This window comes from Prenolepis imparis, unplaced genomic scaffold, assembly GCF_030444845.1.
Source record: "Prenolepis imparis isolate NDT839.2.m4 unplaced genomic scaffold, iyPreImpa1.0 SCAF_8, whole genome shotgun sequence".
Taxonomy (NCBI): domain Eukaryota; kingdom Metazoa; phylum Arthropoda; class Insecta; order Hymenoptera; family Formicidae; genus Prenolepis; species Prenolepis imparis.
This window is the reverse complement of record NW_028141166.1, coordinates 1,084,736-1,101,503: the sequence shown is the minus strand read 5'-3', so window position 1 is coordinate 1,101,503 and position 16,768 is coordinate 1,084,736. Positions and strand designations below refer to the sequence as shown.

Here is a 16,768-nt window from a genome sequence, read left to right as displayed (position 1 = left end):
TGAACATCCTCAATTTCTTCATTCTTTATTCGCAGGAACTCATGTAAAATCTAATAATTTTTTTCAATATATTCGTAGTTATAATAGTTCATTTTCGTTTGCATCATTTAATGCTAATTTAGTTAATTTTCAAAATAGGTGATCAGGTCCGTATTGTTTCAAAATACAAGGACAAATTTATTATCAAATAAATACAGCATTATATGCTGCTCAAAGTGAAAATCCGACTTATGGTCAACTTTTTATTATAGATCCTAATGAAGCAATAAATTATCGTCTTATTAAAAATTCAGATTTAGATTTTGAAATTCTACAAAATCTTGAACATATAATGCGGGAATTGAATATATTTACTCAATCTTACACCCAAATGATGGGTGAAGAATTAGAAAATCAACGACAACTAGAAATAGAATCTGGAGAATTATTACCAGAATTACAATTATTATTTACATTAAAACCAGGTATGGATCGACGTCGATATAATGCTCAAAGAACTAATGAAGTTGCTGCTGTTTTTCGTACAACTGCTGATGGAGAAATTCCAGAATCATATGTAACAATACGTAATAAAAATACTAAAACTTTACAAAATATTAGTACCATGGATCCAAATGTTGAACCATGGATATATCCATTATTTTATCCATATGGAACTCAAGGGTGGCATTGTAATTTAACAAAATTAAATAGTAATAAACGAATAACTAGAGGCCAGTATATTAAATATCGTATGGCTATTCGTGATGAATTTAACGTCTTTTTATTAGGTCGTCGTTTATTTCAACAATGGCTTGTAGACAATTATGTAAAAATTGAAAAGGATAGAATAAATTATTGTAAAGATCATCAAAAACAACTACGTACTGAAACATATCAAGGTTTAAGAGATTATATGCAAACTATGGCAAATAACTTAAATGGACGTATTGGAAAAATGGTTATACTTCCATCCACATTTATTGGATCACCGCGTAATATGTTACAAAATTATCAAGATGCAATGGCAATTGTTAGTAAATTTGGTAAACCAGATCTTTTTATTACAATGACTTGCAATCCAAAATGGCGCGAAATTGAAGAAAATCTTTTACCTGGACAACTCCACAGATTGTTGACAAGTATATCTCTGCTGAAATTCGTGATCCTTGTGAAAATCAAGCTTTACATGACATAGTTATGAGGCATATGATTCATGGACCTTGTGGTGATTGGTGTTTGGTAGATGGAAAATGTTCGAAACATTATCCTAAACCATATTATGAAGAGATCAGAATGGATGAAGATGCTTATCCTTATTATCGTCGACGAGATAATGGGAAAAGTTTTGAACGTCCTGGTGGATGTATAGTTGATAATCGTTATGTCGTTCCATATTGTCCTATTTTATCAATTATATTTAATTGTCATATTAATGTCGAAATTGTTTCAAGTATTAAATCGGTTAAATATCTGTATAAATATATTTACAAAGGACATGATGCTGCTGCTATAACAATCGAACCAATAACAGAAAATATAATTATAGATCACGATGAAATACGCAATTTTATAGAAGCTCGTTATGTTGGACCTGTAGAAGCGAGCTGGCGTATTCTTGAGAAAAAATTACAAGATAAAAGTCATACTATCGTACGTTTACCCGTCCATCTTCCTAATGCACAAAATGTTATAATTGAAAATGAAGCAGTTGAAGAAGCTATGACTTCAGCTTTAGATCAAGTTACTATGTTAATAGATTATTTTGCATTGAATTCTCGCGATGAAGAAGCAAAACAATATTTATATATAGAAATTCCACGATATTATACATTTAAAAAAGAAAAAATTAATGGTAAAAATATATCGCGTTGGAGTAAACGTAAGAGTCATTATAATTGCATAGGACGAATGTATTCCGTTAGTCCAACACAAACTGAATTATATCATTTACGACTATTATTACTCACAGTAAAGGGAGCTACGAGTTTTGATAAATTAAAAACTGTAAATGGAGAAGTTTGTCAAACATTTTCAGCGGCATGTCTAGCTTTAGGTTTGATTGAAGATGATGATGAATGGAGACGACCTATGAACGAAGCTGTTGGATGGATGATGCCAAGACAACTTCGTAGATTATTTGTACGTAAATTATTACATTGTCAACCATTGCATCCTGAAGAGCTTTGGGAAAATTTTAAAGTAACAATGTCGGAAGATTATGTACGACATTTTGGAATATTACAAGGACAAAAGAAAGCATATGCGCAAATCAATGCTATGTTATGGATTGAAGGCAAAAGTTTTGCTGATTTTCCACAAATGGAACAATTGCAAGACAATGATGAAGAGAATGATTATGTAACATTTGAAGAAACTGTGGAAATTGGTGTCAGACAATATGAACAATTAAATGACAAGCAGAAAGAAATAATAGATCTTATATTAAATAGATTAGACAATAATAATTACAATAGTAATTGTTTTTATATTGACGGTCCAGGTGGTTCAGGTAAAACGTTTACATATACAACTATCTATCACTTAGCCAAAATTCGTAATAAACATGTATGTACAATGGCTTTTACGGGTATTGCAGCGACATTGTTGCCAGCAGGAAGAACGGTTCATAAGATATTTGAATTGCCAGTTCCATTATTTGCTGATTCATCATCTAGCATTAAAATCCAATCAAAGGAAGCTCAATATTTGAAAAAAATGGATATTTTTATTTGGGACGAAGCGCCAATGGCACCACGACATGCTCTAGAGATTATGGATCGAATATTGCGTGATATCATGAATAATAATTTACCTTTTGGTGGAAAAATTATCGTATTAGGTGGTGATTTTAGACAACTTCTTCCTATTAAAATACATGGTACCCGATGTGAGATCGTGAATCTTTCAATCAAGTTTTGTTCTAATTGGAGACATTTTATAAGTTTCTCTTTAATGGAAAACATGAGAGTTGTCCCAGAGGAAACTGAATTTGCAAAGTTTCTGTTGGATTTGGGAGATGGCATATTAAATGATTCTAATGATAATATACAACTTCCAGATTATTGTATTGCACCCATTAATGCTGATGTTGTAGAAGATATATATGGTGATCTAATACGAAATAAAGAATTTAATAAAATGGCTAAATGTGCAATACTTTCAGCAAGAAATGCTGATGTCGAAGAAATTAATAAACGAGTTGTTGAATTATTAGATATATCTGAAGAACGAATATATACAAGTACAGATAGTACTGAAAATTACGGTGATAATGGTGATATTGATGAAATTTTATTTCCAGAATATTTAAATACTTTATCTCCATCATCTCTTCCTCCTTATGAATTACGTTTAAGACCGAATTGTATTATTATGTTGATTAGAAATCTCAGTATCAATGAAGGTCTTTGCAATGGTACTAGATTAATGATTATAGAACTTGCTGATCATTTATTGAAATGTAAAATCTTAACGGGTGATAAAGTAGGAGATATCGTTTTCTTGAATCGTATAACATTATATTGCGAAAATATATATCCTTTTACTTTTAAAAGAAGACAGTTTCCGATAAAATTAGCTTTCGCTATGACAATTAATAAGTCACAGGGACAGACATTTGACAGAGTAGGAATAGATCTTCGCAAAGATGTATTTAATCATGGACAACTTTATGTTGCCTTTTCACGCGTTCGTACTTGGCAAGCATTAAAAATTTACCTAGGCGAACAACGAGATAATAAAAAAGTTAAAAACTATGTATATAAAGAAATATATACTTAATTTTCCTCCTTTTAAATTTTTATATGAGGATAATTTTTGTTTGATTTGAGGATAATTATATGTACGTATTATATGTGCGTATAAATTTGTATTGCAATACAGCATGTGTATAGAGCTGATGTACTTGATTTTGATATAGATATGTATCAAGATTTTTTTGTTTTGCAATGATTGCAGTTATATTGATTTATTTTGTAACGTATATGATTTTGTGTAATATAATATTAAGTAATAATATCTTTTAACTATAATATAATATAATATAAATATTATATTATATGTATATTTATAAATATATATAAATGTATAATATTTTAAATAACAATTACTTTTATTAAATTTTTAAAGTATTTGTGTACTATTATATACAGTTTAAATAATCTTTTAAATGTTTTATTTATAATTAAAGAAAAACCGAATTATATTATTAAGTATATTATTAATAAATAGAGATAAAAGAAAATAAATAAAGATAGTAAGAGAGAATTTTATTTATTTATAAAAATTACAATTCTTTGATTAGAATAATATAATTTAATACAATTCTTTGATTAGACTAATATTAAAGTTAAATCAAGTTACATACATATAGGGTCCCATTTTAAAGGACCCACGCAAATTTCTCAAAAACTATGAAAAATACGAAAAAAATGTTTCAAACAAAAGTTGTATGATTTTGAGGGGGACATCTGATGGTGATTTTGCCTTTGATCTAGAGGTCAAACTTGAAGGTAATTTGACGGTCAACTTAAAAATTTAAAATGTATACCCCTATTTCTCATTACATACTCCTGTAGCTTATTTCGAGAGTTTTCCAAAACACTATAATAAAACTGTTCTTGGTTAAATACTTTTCGAGTTATAAGGCTTATAAAAGATACAACATTTTGACATAAACTACAAAATATCTTGTGAAATATTCAATACCTTAATACTCTTATGCACAGAATAATGAGACTAATCAATTGGTGTAAAAAAAGCACATAATTGATTTAAAATAAAATCTATCGCTATAATTACTCTTTTAAAAATAAATTATGTATTTTTTTTACACCACAATTGATTGGTCTCATTCATGGATGTAGGAATAACTGGATGGAGCATATGAGAGGGGAAGTGAAGCCTGAGAAATGAGGGGAAATTGGATCAGCTATCTTGGTTGGCAAAATTTTCGTCTTTAATTTATCTTCGCAGATACTTTGTAGCCATCTGAAATGATCCGCGCAGCATCTTAAGATTAATTTAAGATAATTTTAAATATCAAATGACATTCAAAAATCATCTTATTCGTTTAATCACTTTAATCACCCGTAGTCGCCATCTTGGTTGGCAATTTTCCCCTCACTTCTCAGGCTTCATCCCCCTCGCCTAAAAAGGTACCTTACGCTCCATTCAGTTATTCCTACATCCATGGTCTCATTATTCTGTGCATAAGAATATTAAGGTAAGATTACCAAAAACTGAATATTTCACAAAATATTTTGTAATTTATGTCAAAATATTGTATCTTTCAAGCCTTATAATTCGGATAGTATTTAACCAAAAACAGTTTTATTATAGTGTTTTGGAAAGCTCTGTAGATAAGCTACAAGAATATGTAATAAAAATAGGTCTTTCCATTTAAATTTTTTAAGTTGATCTTCAAATTTGACCTCTAGGTCAAAGACAAGATCATCATCAGATGTCCCCTTTGAAATCTTACAACTTTTGTTTGAAACATTTTTTCGTATTTCTCATAATTTTTTAGATATTTGCGTAGATCCTTTAACATATAGAACATTCTATATATCAATGGCAAATAATAGCAAATTTATATATATTAATAGCGGCACAAATATGTATATCAATGGCACAACGACTATTGTATTATTGATTTATTTGTAAAAATTGAAAATATTTATTAACTTCTTATTTGTTTGTACATTACATTACATATGACACGTTTTCTGAATTTTGATTATGTATGTAATAGAAAATTAAAATTATGTCTAGACAAAATATTAATTTTGAATTTATATTTTATGCTATAACAAACATTTTTTCAGGAATTACCTTGTATAAATAATTATTTTTATATTTTTTAAAAAATATTTTTGTACAGAGAAATATATATTCCTTCTATTAATTGAATTATGATATGACAAGAGATGGAATATAATCTATTCTTTCTAAAATTATTGATACAATGAAACAAATTATGATTCATATAAGGTATAGACAAAAATTATATGGTTTGGAAGGAAACACATGATAAAAATATAGACTTGATATTAAATAATCTTTTGAAAGTTATGACAAGTTAACTTAATTTTTTTTTAAATAGAACTTCTCTAATTTATTTATATAAATTAATTTCTTGTAATATTTTACGTAAATAATTTTAAACATAAGAAAATTAATTAAAAATTGTGTATGAATTTATGATGTATATATCTTAATTCAACATAATTTTACGTAAATTATGACATCTTGTAAAGTACATATTTATTTATCACAATTTTTTACTTTCTCGGCGTTATTATATTTTAAATGAGGTAGATAGCATATAAATTGAAATATATATTAAGAATTAATTTTAATTTATGATTTATTATATGTATATATTCTTAAAAGTACATATATAATGGTAAGAAAAATTTTAAATAAAAGTGTTGAGGCCTAAAGGATATAGCGAGGTAGGAAAGGTTAAACGAGCACAATTCTGGATAAAGAACACTAGTATATTATTAGACACAAAAAAAAGGGCGAAAAGTACAATGTGCGCGAGAGCGGCGAGCGCGCGTGAAAAGTAAAGTAGTGATTGCGGAGGCGTAGCACAGATGGTGCGACTCGCAAGTAAATAATCAGGCAATGGACTTTAGGGAATCGTAATTCCAGCAACACGGGGGGGGGACCCCCTCGATCTACAGAAAGTCCATGGGGGAAACGGCACATGACTTCCTCAGTCCGCACAGTTTCAGGCATTTCTGATGTTTTCCTTTGGACAGTGCCTTCGTCATCATATCCGCAGGCATATCCTCCGTGGGTAGGTGATGGATGATGATTCTTCGATCCTTTAAAGCCTCCCGGACGAAGTGGTGTCGAATATCTATGTGCTTGCTACGCGCATGGAAGGTCGCGTTCTCGGCAAGCTTCTTGGCTCCAATGTTGTCGTTGAACAACACTCCATCCGTCAGCTCCTCAAATCCTAACTCAATTAGGAATTCGTTCAAGTAGATTGCTTCTTTGGTGGCTTCGCTCAAGGCATGTATTCGGCCTCCGTCGAAGACAACGCCACCGTCCTCTGTTTCTTGGAGTCCCAAGAGATAGGTCCGCCGTTCAAAAGGAAAATGTAGCCGGTGTACGATCGTCTGTCGACTAGGCAGCCTCCCCAGTCGGAGTCGACAAATCCGGTCAAGGCGGTCTGGCTTCGATTGAACTCAATTCCTACGTCTATGGTTCCTTTCAGGTACTTGAGGATACGCTTCCCTGCTGCCCAGTGTTCCTTGTCGAAGCTCTCGTTAAATTGGCTGAGGTAACTTACGACATGGGCAATGGGTCGGGTCTGGTGGATACGGCCAAGTACATCAGGGAGCCCACCAACTCCCGATATGGTAGCTTTTGTACTTCGTCGTCCACTTCACGATTTGGTTTGTTTAACTTCGAATTGACGTCCATAGGTGTGCAAACAGTCTTGGAGTCTTCCATGCCAAATCTTCTCAACACGTCCTTGATGTATCCTTGTTGGCTTATAAGTATATTGCCCTCTTTACGAGAGAATTCTATCCCAAGGCAATATTTGATGTCACCTAGATCCTTCACGTGAAAATCGCGAGTCAACTTCGACTTGATTTCCTCGGATCTTTCCATCTTCCTCGAGATCACCACAATGTCGTCGACGTAGATGAAGATGTACGAGAATCCGCTTTGTTCCTTCATGGTGTATACGCATGGATCGGCATTCGTGGGATTCGCACCGATTCCTCGTAAAGATCCATCAAGTTTCTGATACCAGCTCCTACCTGCCTGTCGAAGTCCGTACAAGGCCTTTTTGAGCAAGCATACTTTATCTCCGGTCTGCAATTCTTCGAGCATTGTGTTAGCCTTCCTCTTCAGGGTTTTATCGCAGGATCGATCGGTCAATATGGATCTGAGGGCATCTTCCAAAAGTTGTGGAGGTTCCATAAACAGTTCTTCTTCGATGTCTCCATTCAGATAGGCTGAGGTTATCCAAATGACGAATGTGCATGTCTAGTTGAGCTGCCAACGCTAACAACAGACGAATTGAGCTCATGCGTGTTACAGGGGCGAAGGTCTCGTTGTAATGAAAACCAGGACGTTGTGCGAAACCTTTCGCCACAAGGCGAGCCTTCTTCCTCTCAAGAGTTCCGTCGGAGTTGTACTTGTTTCGAAGTACGAAGCGACTTCCGATGACTTTCTTATCCTTCGGACGGTGGACCAACTCCCAAGTGTTGTGCGTGAGGATGGATTTGACTTCCGAACCTATGGCTTCACGCCAATCTTCCGCGTCTTCGCTGCACAAGGCCTGCTTGAGCGGTATCTCGGCCAAGTTCGCGAAATCCGGTTCCTCATCTTCTCTGTCTTCTCGAGCTGGCTGAAACAGACGTCGAGGGCGTCCTCGTTGTCCCGTACGAATCACACGAGGTCTCCCAGGTCCTCTTCTTTGCTGACGTTGAGGTGTCTCTTCACTGTCGTCGGACTCGCGATCAGCTGCGTCGTCCTCAGATCCATCGGGTTCGCAATTTGGTTCGTCGACTTCGAGCGGCGTCAATTCAACCTCAATCGTTCCATTTTCAGATTGAGACTTCGTTGTCTCTTCGTCTGGGTACGGATCTTCCGGGAAGACATCTTCGGGGGTACTCGAGGCACAAGCGGGGGTGCCTGCGAAGGATACGTCCCGAGACAGTATGACTTTCTTCTCTTCGGTCAACCACATCCTATAGCCCTTCGAAGATTCTGAGTATCCTAGGAAGATTGCTGGCTTACTCCGGGGGTCAAATTTACCTTTGCCAGGTTCCGTGTCCAAACAGAATGCCTTACATCCGAATTCTCGAAAATGTGACACGTCCGGCTTTCTTACTGACCATGCTTCGTAGGGCGTCCTTCCGTTCAGACTAGAGCTAGGAGTTCTATTCCTAATGTAGTTGGCCGTCGAAACAGCTTCAGCCCAAAAAGATCCGGGGAGCCCCGATTGTGATAGTAGACATCTTGCAGTGTCTAATAAGGTCCTGTTTTTCCGCTCTGCAGTGCCGTTCTGCTCCGGATGATAAGGTATCGACAATCTTCTCACGATACCATGCTCGGCAAGAAAGGCATCAAACACGAGATTCTTGTACTCCTTTCCGTTGTCCGACAAATACTGGAGGTGCTTGATTTTCTTATCCCTCAAGTTTTCAACCAGAGCTTTGTATTCCTTGAAGACATTGAGAACCTCACTCTTGGACTTCACAAAACGTACTTCGCACCATCTGGAACTGTCGTCGATGAAGGTGACGAAGTACTTCGCCCGTCCATTCGACTCAATGCGCATGGGGCCGCATACGTCGGAGTGTACGATCTCCAGTATTTGTGTGACCCGATTGTCCTTCTTGATGAAAGGGGACCTTGTCATCTTACTTCTCATGCAAGTGTCACAGGTCAATCTTTCCTTCGACGTCGCGAGCTTAATGCCACAAATTGACTGATTCTTAACAGCTTCTAGAAGATATCTCTCGTTCAGGTGACCCAACCGTCGGTGCCATGTCTCAAGAGATTCAACGTCTGTGGAGTTGCACGCTGCTTCGTGAACACTGCTGCTTTGACGATTCGATGCTCCACGTATGTAGTACAATCCGTCAATACGATCAGCGATTAATTTTACAACGCCTCCGCTGTCGTTAACCGTGGCCTTGTATCTGTCGAAAACAACCTCATAGCTCTTCTCAGTGATTTTTCCGACGGACAACAAGTTAGTACGCAGATCAGGGACATGTAGAGCATTATTTAATCGAAAATTTTTAACTTTACCCAGAACGTCGGCGCTGAACAGGACTTCACCCTTCGCATGTATATTCGTCGAGCTGTTGTTCGCCAAACTCAACTCGATATTGTTTGCGTCTCGAATCGTGCAGAAGTCGTGGACAGAGTTATTTAAGTGTGAGGTCGCGCCACTATCCAAACACCATCGGTCGTCGCGGCGTGTGTGGTCAGCGCGGAATGCGCTGTGCCCGGCGCTCGGATGAGCTAACGCGCACAAGCTCGTTTCTTCGCTCTTCTTCACCTTCTCACGAGAATCCTCTTGTTTCTTGATGTCCTTCGTGCACTCCGCTGCTTTGTGCCCTAACGTGCCGCATCGGTGACAGCGGTATTTGAAGTCGCCGCCGGTGCTCGCGTCGTTCTTCTTGGTCGTGGGTCGTTGCGTCTTCTTTCCGCCTTTATTGGCGTATAATGCGTTTTGCATAGGAGCTCGGGCTGCGTCGCTCGATCTCGCTTCGCTTTCCTCGACAATTTTTATTCGCAGCGTCTCTGGTGAAGGTAGCTCGTCGCGGGATTCTATCGCGCACCGAAAGTTTTCGTAGCTGGATGGCAGACTGTAAAGCAACATGATAGACAATAAATCGGGATGTATATCGACTTCCATCTCACCTAGTTTGTCGATGGCGTCGAAGAACTTGCGTATATGGTCACGAACATCGCCGCCGTTTTCCATGCGCTGGAGTGTCAGCTGCTTCAACAACGTGGCTTTCCGGGCAGGTCCTTTGGATTGATATATGTTCTCGAGCTTTAGCCAGACGTCTCTCGAGGTCTCGCATCCTTTTATTTGCTTCAGTTCACTGGGATTTATCGAGAGTATGATATCCGACTTGGCTTTATCGTCGTTCGTTTTCCATTGCTTTACAGCGTTCGTCGTGGTGGCATCGCCGGCTACGAGCGTCGGCTTCGCAGACTCACCGCTCACATACATCCATGCATCATTTTTTACGAGCAATGCCTGCATCTGCAGTTTCCAGGTGTCATAGTTGTCTTTATTAAGCGCTTCAATGCGCGCTAATCCGGTTGCGCTCATCCTTCCGATTCGTGACGACGGTGCTTGGGGGTTATCCTAACCTAGCACACGCGCGAGAGACCGAAACCACTTCACTTCAGTTCTTTCGTCGCGTTTATCTTTGTACGAGGGGTGTATGATAAGTACCCGTGTTAGGGAAGAAAACGCATTAAAAAAAATTTTTTTTATTTATTTTTCAACATAGTCTCCTTTTAGTTCAATACATTTAGTCCAGCGATATTCCAACTTTTTTAAGCCATTCAAAAAATATGATTTTTCGAACTCCGCAAAATAGGCCTCTGTTTCCGCGATAACTTCTTCGTTTGACGTGAACCGCTTTCCGCCAAGCCATTTTTTCATGTTTGGAAACAAAAAAAAAGTCACAGGGGGCCAAATCGGGGGAATATGGAGGATGAGGTAGCAATTCATAGCGTAATTCGACCAGTTTTGCTGTAGCGATTGCGGACGAGTGAGCTGGTGCGTTGTCGTGGTGAAAGAGCACTTTCTTCTTCGCCAAATGGGGCCGTTTTCTTCTCAATTCAGCGTCGAATCGGCCCAATAAATCAGCATAGTACTGCCCCGTAATTGTCCTTCCCTTCTCCAAATAGTCGGTGAAGATGATGCCTCGCGAATCCCAAAAAACGGTGGCCATGACCTTTCCGGCCGATGGAACCGTTTTTGCCTTCTTTGGAGCAGGTTCGCTGGGTGAAGTCCACTGTTTAGACTGTTCTTTCGATTTTGGCGTGAAGTGATGGATCCATGTTTCGTCAATAGTTATGAAACGCCGCAGAAACTCTTTCGGATTGCGCTTAAACATGTCCAAACAGTACTCTGAAGTTGTCATGCGGTTCCGTTTTTGTTCCACTGTGAGCAAACGCGGCACCCATCTCGCCGATAGCTTTCTCATGCCCAATTTTTCGTGTAAGATATTTTGTACGCGTTCAATTGAGATGCCTACAATGTTAGCAATCTCTCTGATCTTCACTCGGCGGTCTGTTAACACGATATCATGGATTTTGTTGACCATATCCTCCGTAGTCACCACAATCGGACGGCCTGGGCGTTCTTCATCAAAAACGGATGTTCGGCCTCGCTTGAATTCATTAAACCAATATCTGATGGTAGTCATCGAAGGTGCATGATCCTTATAAACGGCATGCAACTGCATTTTGATTTCCTCACACGTCTTCCCATCCAAAAAAAGGAATCGAATCACTGACCGATATTGCTCTTTTTCCATGATTGCAAACAAATACAAACTTGCTCACTTTCAACAGCTTTAAAACAAAATCTATTCGATAAATATGTCTGAAATTTTGACAGGCGACAGTTGAAAGATGAAATTAAACAATAGTATACAGATTTTGAGTCAGTGGCGCTATCAGTCGTTAAACACGGGTACTTATCATACACCCCTCGTATATCGCTATCTCGGCACGCTCCTGGGCCCATAACCTGTTGAGGCCTAAAGGATATAGCGAGGTAGGAAAGGTTAAACGAGCACAATTCTGGATAAAGAACACTAGTATATTATTAGACACAAAAAAAAGGGCGAAAAGTACAATGTGCGCGAGAGCGGCGAGCGCGTGAAAAGTAAAGTAGTGATTGCGGAGGCGTAGCACAGATGGTGCGACTCGCAAGTAAATAATCAGGCAATGGACTTTAGGGAATCGTAATTCCAGCAACAAAAAGTAACTTGATTCTGAATTAAAAAAAGATAGAAATATTAATGGTTTCTTTTTGTTGAGTAAATACTAAAATTAAGTAAAGGTTATTATTGTTTTTATTTTCTCTCATAAGATATTATTTATAAAATAGTTTATGTACATATATTCTTATGTACCAAAAAAACTAAATTAATATAATGAACAAAAAAAAAGGAAATGAATAAGGAAAAACCAATAATTAATAACAAGAAAATAACGTTACGTTATTATTTTTATCTATTTGGTATTAATTAATTTAAAGTTTAAATAAATTTAACTTAATAAAAGAGAAAACGTTGTTATATGTAATAAAAATAGTTATTTTGAGAAATTTTTCTTTCTTTTTTATTTCTTCTTCTGTGTCTAAAACATAAAAAGTTTATTATTAATGTAAAAATTATACATATAAAATATAATTATAAAAATTAATAAAAATAACTAATTATTTTTATTTATATACATATATTTAATAATATTAAAAAAATTTAACTAATATAAAAATAAATAATTAATAATTTTATTATTTCAATAATTTACCTTTTCAACTTCTTCACATTTTCTTTTACAAGGTGTACGCACACCTTTTAACAAAACAGTTAAAGGCATATGCCCATCGATTTTTTTTATATCCTTTATTTCATTAATCGATAGATATAGTGGACTTATAAAAAATATAGAAAATTATATAAGATATATAAGATAAATCAATTTATCTTGTACGGAAAAAAATGTAGTTAAAATATTCAATACAAATTAACAATTATAAATAACATGATATAGTTTTAAAAAAAATGTTAAATTTTTATATTTAATTTTGATATATCTTAAATTTTTTAAAAAGTTAGATTAGATTAGGTTGTTTAATGATTCTAAAATTTTAAGAATAAATAAGTATTTTTTTACCTGTATTGTACATGATACCAGTAACTTCTATTTTATCTCCTTTATTAATGTCAATTGTTTGAAAATCATCATATTTGAAATTTAACACATGTATCTCTAATTTATATGTTCCATCCGTAATTGATCCATATCCAATTATTTTATTTAATTTGATATTAAATGATTCTGAAAAATTGGTTTTAACGTATCCTTCTACTTCTACATAAAGAGTAAAAAGAATTAATAATAATATTAATTTTAATTGACATTTTTAATATTTTATTAATTAATATTTCAACAAATATTATAAATAATGATAATAATAGTAATTTCTAATTTTATAAGAAAATAACAAAATAATAATTTAATATAAAACTTACTAATACATTCCGAGGTGTTTAGAACATCTTGTAGTAGTGTTACTATTGGTTTGACATTTACAGAACCTTTTGGTTCGTATTTTCCTAAATTTGATATAATAGTATTTGATTTAATTTGCAATTCATAAGGTACATTTCCGTGATTAAATTGGACTGATTTCGGTATTCTTGCCTGTACACCGTCTAAATGGATTATCTAAAAATAAAATAAATTTTAATATTATGAAAAAGATTATATAAAAAGATTATATTTCAATTTTCAAATATACAAAAAATGTGCGTTAATACTTAATTTTAAAAAAATATTAATTTTATAGTAAATTATTTACATAATATTTAACAACATATATTTAAAATTAATTAAAAAATTATTTAATATTTCAGAAATAAATTAAAGTCTAAAAAATAAGATTAATATATAAAAATAAAAGTAAATATTTACACAATTAGACATAATGTGGTGTTCCACGTTGTCAATTTCGTCGTTCCAAGCAACAACTTGAACGCATCGTCCATTGCCGTTATTTAATAAAAATTTGAAAAATTTGTACTGTTGTTTACTGCCAACGTATCGTGTGGATTCGATACCTTCTACGTAACCTATTATTTCACTAATAATAAAATAAAATTTTAATTCTTTAATGTAGCCATTTAAAAAAAATAATGTAATAATGTAATTTAATTTACATAATTTAATTGTAAGTATTTAATTTACAATTTAAATATAACAATAATAATTAACGATCTTATATTTATGTATTTAATAAATGATAAAGTGATGTTTAACTTCATTAAATTTTTTATTTCTACATATCTAATTTGCAATAATAATATTTCTGAATAATTATATATTAACTTTAATAATATTTCTGTTATTAATAAAAATATCCATTATAAATAATAAAAACAAATCTATTTTTACTTACATTGTGGAATCATACATTTCTACTGCATCGAAGATCTCGTTAGGCGTTAATAATTCGGTGGGATCAATATCCTCATTCTCACACAGTTTCTCCATTTTTTATGTTCTTTATTTTTTTAATTCAAGTTATTCCTAAAAATACACATAATTACAAATAAAAGAATGTTTTAATCAAAAGTTGTTTGGTTTTAAAAGGGAAAGAAGACAGGATTATTAATTTGTTTTTAATGTTGTAGGCATTTTTTATATTTTATTATTTATGTGTTATATTATATCATTTGAAATATTGTATATTCAAAGAGAGCGAGACGTTAGCCGATGTCTTATTAGGTGACTTTACTTTGTATTATTTTACAAGTCTACAATGTAAATAATAAAAAATCAAAAGTATAAGCAATTTGTCGACTATATGTACTAAAGCATTCTAATTATATTTTTTAAGAAATAAAAATGTTTTTCTACGAAAGAAATATGTATGGACATATATCATCTTGATTTTTTAAAATAGTGATTAATATTTTTTATATTACAGTTTTTTATATTTTTAAACTTTAGAAACTTTTGTCTTATTTTACTTTTACTTTATATACTTTATATTTTTAAATTTAAAATTTAGACATATTATAAATAAATATTATTATAAATACAAAATGTTATAAATCTGAAGAAATGTTAATTATATAAAAAAAATTTTGAGTAAAAGTTGCTGGGAATACATATGAATGGAAGACATATAATAATAAATGCAAAAAGACTATTTAAAAATTTAAAAATTTTAAATACATTTTAAATAATAGAGAATAATTACCTGTTATTATATTTTTCAATCAATCACACGGAAGATGTGAACACAAGGGAGTGATTTGATCTAATAAAAAAATGTGCATTCGTAATTCGTACGTGTTATTTAACAGTTGTCATTGCAACATTCATCTTTTATTTATTATCATCGAAGATAATTATTTTTAAGGTCTTACGTACAATAAAATCATTAGAGGAATATTTTTATTATAATAACTCTTATCATTATTAATTTTTTTTTCTCTTTTTTTAATGTTATCTACTATTTAATTTCTATTTCTCTACAATTGTTTTATTGTACGTAATTACGTACAATATAATTAGAATGCTTTGTATAAAAGATGAATGTTGCGATGACAACTGCTAAATAACACGTACGAATTACGAATGCACATTTTTTTATTAGATCAAATCACTCCCTTGTGTTCACATCTTACGTGTGATTGATTGAAAAATATAATAACAGGTAATTATTCTCTATTATTTAAAATGTATTTAAAATTTTTAAATTTTTAAATAGTCTTTTTGCATTTATATGTCTTCCATTCATATGTATTCCCAGCAACTTTTACTCAAAATTTTTTTTATATAATTAACATTTCTTCAGATTTATAACATTTTGTATTTATAATAATATTTATTTATAATATGTCTAAATTTTAAATTTAAAAATATAAAGTATATAAAGTAAAATAAGACAAAAGTTTCTAAAGTTTAAAAATATAAAAAACTGTAATATAAAAAATATTAATCACTATTTTAAAAAATCAAGATGATATATGTCCATACATATTTCTTTCGTAGAAAAACATTTTTATTTCTTAAAAAATATAATTAGAATGCTTTAGTACATATAGTCGACAAATTGCTTATACTTTTGATTTTTTATTATTTACATTAAAAACAAATTAATAATCCTGTCTTCTTTCCCTTTTAAAACCAAACAACTTTTGATTAAAACATTCTTTTATTTGTAATTATGTGTATTTTTAGGAATAACTTGAATTAAAAAAATAAAGAACATAAAAAATGGAGAAACTGTGTGAGAATGAGGATATTGATCCCACCGAATTATTAACGCCTAACGAGATCTTCGATGCAGTAGAAATGTATGATTCCACAATGTAAGTAAAAATAGATTTGTTTTTATTATTTATAATGGATATTTTTATTAATAACAGAAATATTATTAAAGTTAATATATAATTATTCAGAAATATTATTATTGCAAATTAGATATGTAGAAATAAAAAATTTAATGAAGTACTCTGCGTTGATACCACTGCTT

At 32.9% G+C, this 16,768-nt stretch overlaps 1 protein-coding gene across 1 annotated transcript; it reads right to left on the bottom strand.

Moving 5' to 3' along the window:
• Positions 1-13,369: 13,369 nt before the first annotated feature.
• LOC145939877 (uncharacterized) lies at positions 13,370-14,775 on the bottom strand. The gene is made up of 4 exons (XM_083044506.1): positions 14,681-14,775; positions 14,197-14,365; positions 13,755-13,950; positions 13,370-13,590 (listed from the first exon to the last, which is right to left on the bottom strand). The coding sequence occupies exons 1-4, from the start codon at positions 14,773-14,775 to the stop codon at positions 13,370-13,372; spliced, it is 681 nt and encodes a 226-aa protein (XP_082900632.1).
• Between the last annotated feature and the right edge of the window lie 1,993 nt (positions 14,776-16,768).

What these genes read in the sequence shown, in the direction of transcription:
- LOC145939877 (XM_083044506.1), bottom strand. Translation starts at nt 14,775, where the DNA reads ATGGAGAAACTGTGTGAGAATGAGGATATTGATCCCACCGAATTATTA. An exon ending in GAAATGTATGATTCCACAAT is followed by an intron (nt 14,366 to 14,680) that starts GTAAGTAAAAAT and finishes TTTTATTATTAG; the next exon opens with TGAAATAATAGGTTACGTAG. An exon ending in ACCACATTATGTCTAATTGT is followed by an intron (nt 13,951 to 14,196) that starts GTAAATATTTAC and finishes TTTTATTTTTAG; the next exon opens with ATAATCCATTTAGACGGTGT.